We start from the raw sequence: 6,354 nt of genomic DNA on the forward strand, positions 1-6,354 counted from the left end.
ATTCACTGTTTTAAAAGGGAGAGGTAAAAATTATTCTAAAAAAATACATCAATTGTTTAATTTTTTTCAAACGTAATAAGAAGAACACATAGAAAATAAACCAAACCCTCTGATATAATTTTACAAGTATTAAACTATAAATAATGGATTTATATAAAAAGCTATTTTGAGATGCAAATCAACTCGTAACATGCATCTTAACTTTCAAACAATTAAAGAATCACAAATTCTCTCTATATATTACTATCATATAATCAATAAACTTTGTTAGAATCATAATAAATGCATTTTTCTTTGTGGATAAACTAAAATTTATTTTCACATGACGAAATAATAGAAGATGATAGTTTTTAGATATAGGATAATAACACAAAAATCAATGATAAGTGAAAGACGTAAAATTTGATCATATATTTCTTACAAAGAAATTATAAGTGATATTCACCCTTACGATATTCTCAACTAGTAATTTAGCAATAGTACGACTTATTCTCATTTTCTGTTATTTCTATCTATGAAAAACTATTAAGCAATTATTAATTTATCAAAAAATTATATATGAGGATCAACAATGTTAACTAAGGAATTTGACACATACTTTTTATAGAAAATCTTAGGCGAGTGTTGGACATGCATTAAGTGTGTTTAGAGGTGTAATCGACACTTAAGGCGTAGGCCTCACATAACTAATCTCCATACGTAAACCTCTAAGCATTTTCTCTAGGGGTATCAATGGGATGGTTCAGTTGGTTACTTCAAAAATACTATAACATCCCAAATTTTTTGGATATTTTATGGTGTACTAACCTAAATTAAATTTTTTAAAATCATCCCAATCATATTGATTTTTCTTTGTTATCGATATGGTTCAATTAATTTTTGAATATTCTTTTTTTACTTTTAAAGTATCACCTCAATATACATAATTATTAGAACATTATAGCAAGTGTATTTTTGAAGAAACACTTCTTAATCAAGAAAACAAAAATGTAAAACTTTATCCGTCTTATTTGATCTTAAACTTTTAATACGAGGGTTTGCATAGTATTCTATTATAGTATCTTTTAATGTTAAACCTATCTAACTTAAGGCTAACTAGCAAGCAAAGGCCCAAAGTTGCTCAGTCACCAAGACCTTGAACCTAATTTATATTATACTTGAAAAATGTTATAAAATATATTTATATATTGAATTTAACATATTTTTCATAAATAAAATATATTTGCATAGATATAAGGTTATTATATTTGATTTGGTTTGAAAATATTTAAGTTATTTTTATAAATTAAAAAAATTATTTCAATTATTCGAGACAGTTATACACTTAACTAAAAAATTACAATTTCATATTCTTTTGACACCCTTAATTTTGTTAATGCCTCACCCCACACGAACCCAAAATTACTTTTTAAAACAATGTTATTCTTAGATAATCAATCCTTTATTTATTTCATCAATCAATATCAAGAGTGTTTTTTTTCTCCCAACAACCCAAAACAACTCCAAACACTATCCTAAATCCACCAACCCCCACCAAAATTTTCTCTTTTTTTCAATAAAGAAAAAATAAAATCCAACGTTGCATGAATGAATCACATTATCCTCAAACCTCAACCGTTAATTACACTTAAAAATTCACCACTTTTAATCTTTACGTACCAATACATTTCTTCCTCTATTTAAACTCACCACACTTCCCTTCTATCACAACCAAAATAAGAAAAAAAAATCACAACATCTTTTTTTTTTGTATAAATAAATTCCATTTTCTTTAAAGTTTTTCAATTACAATTCTATCCATTTTCTTGATCCAATGGCCTCATCAATTGCACAAAATGTACATGTTAGTGTTCATGATCCATTGAATTGGGAAATGGCTGCTGAATCTTTAAGAGGGAGTCATTTAGATGAAGTGAAAAAGATGGTAGATGAATTTAGGAAGACAATTGTGAAACTTGAGGGTGAAAATTTGACTATTGGAGAAGTTGCATCCATTGCAAATGCTAATAACAAAACTAATGGGGTCAAAGTGGAACTTTCTGAAAGTTCAAGGGCTTGTGTGAAAGCTAGTAGTGATTGGATTATGGATAGTGTTAGTAAAGGAAAAGATATTTATGGTATTACTACTGGTTTTGGTGCTAATTCTAAAAGAAGAACAAAAAATGGCGGTGGTCTTCAAAAAGAACTTATTAGGTAAATAAAACAACTTAATTTTCATCTAAATTATTCGATATATATAATATTGATAGTGTAAATAATTTTATTACTTTTACATTTTTCGACCTTGTTTTTCGGATCATTGATGATTATGATGGTACTGTAGAGTTTTAGTTGTTCTTCGTGTGATCTAATCATGTAAAGATTTCTATAGCTCTCTGTGTTATGTCAATTATCTTGTTTTTTGTGTTATTAATTCTGTGCATATTTTATGAATTTTTTATATGATCTGATGACATAAAAATTATTTTTTCGTGACGAAGTATAAAATTATGTCTAACTGTCTTATTTTTGTGTGCTATTGATTCCATCGTACTTATATTTATTTGTCATGTGATTAGATAGCCTAAAAAAGATTTAGTATATTATATTTTGAAGCAATAGCTAGTAATGGTCTACTTTTTGAGTTAATAAAATAAGTGATCCACTATAACTCTCGTCTCTTACGAGAAACTTTCTCGATTTATTTTTTATATATTTTTGTTTGATTTGATAAAATTATTTAAAAAAATTACTAATATATGTATTTTATCAAATTATATTTATGAAATGATATCTAGTATTAGATTTTGAAAAGTAATTTAGAGAATAAATATAAAAAAAATGATAAATAAAAAATAAAAATCTATTTTAAACTTAATGATAAGTAAAAGTGAAAGGAGAGTATATAGTCAAATTGTAAAAAAGAAGAAGATAATATTAATGCAATTTGACTTTTGTAGCAAGTTATTAGTTTATTTATTAGTGTTATAAAGTTAATAAATAATGTCACATATCATGCATGTGAGATATGGAAAAGGGGATATTTTAAGGGCAACTTTCACGTATAGTAAACATATAAATTTTATATTTGTATGCTGTAGCAAAGTTTGCATAATTCTACTCCATATCAAATATATATATTGTATAATTCAATATACATATACAATTGAAGCGAATTGTATAAAACGAAATGTATAAAATGAGAAAGAGAAAGAAAATTGAGCAGAGAATTGTATAAAACGAATTGTATAATTATAAGTGTGTAGAACGATTATATACAATTGTACAAATGAAAAAGAGAGAAAGACAAAAGAGACTTGGGCAGGGAATATACAATTGAATCGAATTGTATAAAACGAGAAAGAGAAAAAAATATATACAATTTGAATTTGTATAAAACGAGAAAGAGAGAAAGGCAAAAGAACTGGGCAGGGAAGTATTTTTATTATATAATTATAAGTGTATAGGACGAACATATATGTATTTGCATGTGTATATACAATTTTCTCTCGCTTTATACAAAAAGAAACACAATTTATACAGTTCGTTTATGTTTCTATAAGCGAGAGAGACGACGGTGGCGAGCAAGATCTGGAAGAGGGGAGAGAGGGGAAGAAAAATATATATATTTATACAATTTTCTCTCGCTTTATACAAATGAAAACATATTTTATACACTTGTGTTTGTATAAAAGTGAGAGGAAGCGAAAGAGAGAGGAGAGTGGCGAGCGAGAGTTTGAGGGAGAGAGGTGACTGACAAACAGTTTGCTACGGGGCACAATTAAATCAAAGGATGGTTACAGCAATTAATTTGATTTATTAATTTGTCATTATATACAATTTTCCCATATTTTAATCATTTCACTTCATTCAAATCTTTTCTTTTCTAAAAAACAATAATTCTTTATCAACTTGAAAGGTCGTGTGAAGACTAACAAATGTAATTAAACAATGCGACATTGAATAAAAATAACTCGAGTTAGTAGTTTAGTCTGAAAATGTTTCTACCATCAATAATTTGATCCAAAAATTGGATGCTTGTGCTCGAATCTTTGACACATGCTGTTTTGATGATACATGTTCTATTTTGTATATATATAGTTAATAGAATTCAGTTCAAAGTCTAATGTTGAATTTACAGGTTCTTGAATGCTGGAGTATTTGGCAATGGAACAGAAAGTTGTCATACATTGCCACACTCAGCAACAAGGGCAGCTATGCTTGTTAGGATCAACACTCTGCTTCAAGGCTACTCTGGCATTAGATTTGAAATCTTGGAAGCAATTACAAAGTTGATCAACAGTAACATCACCCCATGTTTGCCCCTCCGTGGCACGCTCACTGCCTCGGGTGATCTAGTCCCTCTATCCTACATTGCTGGTTTGCTCATTGGTAGGCCTAATTCCAAGGCTGTTGGACCCAATGGTGAGATACTTAATGCTGAAGAAGCGTTTCGCGTTGCTGGTATTAGTGGTGGATTTTTCGAGTTCCAGCCTAAGGAAGGATTTGCAATTACAAATAGCACAGCAGTTGGTTCTGGTATGGCATCAATTGTCCTGTTTGAGTCCAACATTCTTGTTGTAATGTCTGAAGTTTTATCAGCGATTTTCGCTGAAGTGATGAATGGAAAGCCTGAATTCACTGACCATTTGACACACAAGTTGAAGTATCATCCTGGTCAAATTGAGGCTGCTGCTATTATGGAACATATTTTGGATGGCAGCTCTTATGTGAAGGCAGCTCAAAAGCTTCATGAAATGGATCCTCTTCAAAAACCAAAGCAAGATCGTTATGCTCTCCGAACATCTCCACAATGGCTTGGACCTCAAATTGAAATCATTCGTGCTGCAACTAAGATGATTGAGAGGGAGATTAACTCAGTGAATGACAATCCGTTGATCGATGTTTCAAGAAGCAAGGCATTGCATGGTGGTAATTTCCAAGGCACCCCTGTTGGTGTCTCTATGGATAATACAAGATTGGCTCTTGCATCAATTGGGAAATTGATGTTTGCTCAGTTCTCGGAACTTGTCAACGACTATTACAACAATGGGTTGCCATCTAATCTCACAGGAGGAAGGGATCCAAGCTTGGACTATGGTTTCAAGGGAGCTGAAATCGCGATGGCTTCTTACTGCTCGGAACTTCAGTTCTTGGCAAATCCAGTCACTAACCATGTCCAAAGTGCTGAGCAACACAACCAAGATGTGAACTCCTTGGGCTTAATCTCCGCTAGGAAAACAGCTGAGGCTGTCGATATCTTGAAGCTAATGTCATCAACCTATTTAGTGGCACTTTGCCAATCTATAGACTTGAGGCATTTGGAGGAAAACTTGAAGAATGCAGTAAAGGACACAGTTAGCCAAGTAGCAAAGAGAACTTTGACAATGGATGCTAATGGTGAGCTTCATCCAGCAAGATTCTGCGAAAAGGAATTGCTTCTAGTCGTGGACAGGGAATACTTGTTTGCCTATGCTGATGATCCTTGCAGTTCCAACTACCCTTTGATGCAGAAGCTGAGACAAGTCCTTGTTGATTATGCAATGAAGAATGGTGAAAGTGAGAAAAATGTGAACAGCTCAATCTTCCAAAAAATTGGAGCTTTCGAGGACGAATTAAAGGTTGTGTTGCCTGATGAAGTAGAGAATGCAAGAGTTGTTCTTGAAGGTGGAAGCCCTTTAATTCCTAACAGGATCACAGAATGCAGATCATATCCATTGTACAGGTTTGTAAGGAAAGAACTTGGAACAGAATTGTTGACAGGAGAAAGAGTCCGATCGCCCGGCGAGGATGTTGACAAGGTGTTCACAGCATTGTGCAATGGACAAATCATTGATCCATTGTTGGAGTGTCTCAAGAGCTGGAATGGTGCTCCTCTTCCAATCTTTTAGGTGTCTTGCAAAAAAAAAAAGACCTTTTTTGAAAGCAATGGTGAAAAAGATGTCCTGTATTTGGATTTGGCTTTGTTTTTTTTCTTGGATATGTTTGTTTCAGGTTGTTTAACACAAGACAACAATAAATATGTTTTTAGTTTCAAATAAGTTGGGTCTAAGAATCCTCATTTCTATATTAAAGTTCAACTCATGTCATCACCATTTTATATTACCAAAAAGTTCATCTCATGTCCAACTGAGGCAATTTAACAACTTAGACCAAGTTTTTTTAAAAAAGAATGGCAATGGATACTAAAAGCTGAATGTTTCTTGGTTAGATATTAAGAAATGTCAGGATTCATTCACTTATCAAATTAAGATACTTTCAACTGGCTTTAAACATAGAGTATGAATTAGTTTTTTCGTGCTCAAATGATCGTGATATAGTCAGTTGCATACAAGACCATGAAGCTGGCACTCATAAGACATTGTTGAACAAAGC

At 31.6% G+C, this 6,354-nt stretch overlaps 1 protein-coding gene across 1 annotated transcript; it reads left to right on the forward strand.

Annotated features, from left to right (window-relative positions):
- The first annotated feature begins 1,472 nt into the window (after positions 1–1,472).
- On the forward strand, positions 1,473–6,020 carry LOC101246969 (phenylalanine ammonia-lyase-like). The gene is made up of 2 exons (XM_026027828.2): positions 1,473–2,193; positions 4,121–6,020. Exons 1-2 carry the CDS (start codon positions 1,814–1,816, stop codon positions 5,868–5,870), a joined length of 2,130 nt encoding a protein of 709 aa, XP_025883613.1. The 5' UTR covers positions 1,473–1,813; the 3' UTR covers positions 5,871–6,020.
- Positions 6,021–6,354: the final 334 nt, after the last annotated feature.

This window comes from Solanum lycopersicum, chromosome 10 (genome assembly GCF_036512215.1).
Source record: "Solanum lycopersicum chromosome 10, SLM_r2.1".
NCBI classification, from domain to species: Eukaryota; Viridiplantae; Streptophyta; class Magnoliopsida; order Solanales; family Solanaceae; genus Solanum; species Solanum lycopersicum.

Bases quoted from the DNA above. Each gene is read 5' to 3' on its own strand.
- LOC101246969 (XM_026027828.2), top strand. From the start codon at position 1,814: ATGGCCTCATCAATTGCACAAAATGTACATGTTAGTGTTCATGATCCA. The intron at 2,194-4,120 runs GTAAATAAAACA...TTGAATTTACAG, and splicing joins CTTCAAAAAGAACTTATTAG to GTTCTTGAATGCTGGAGTAT.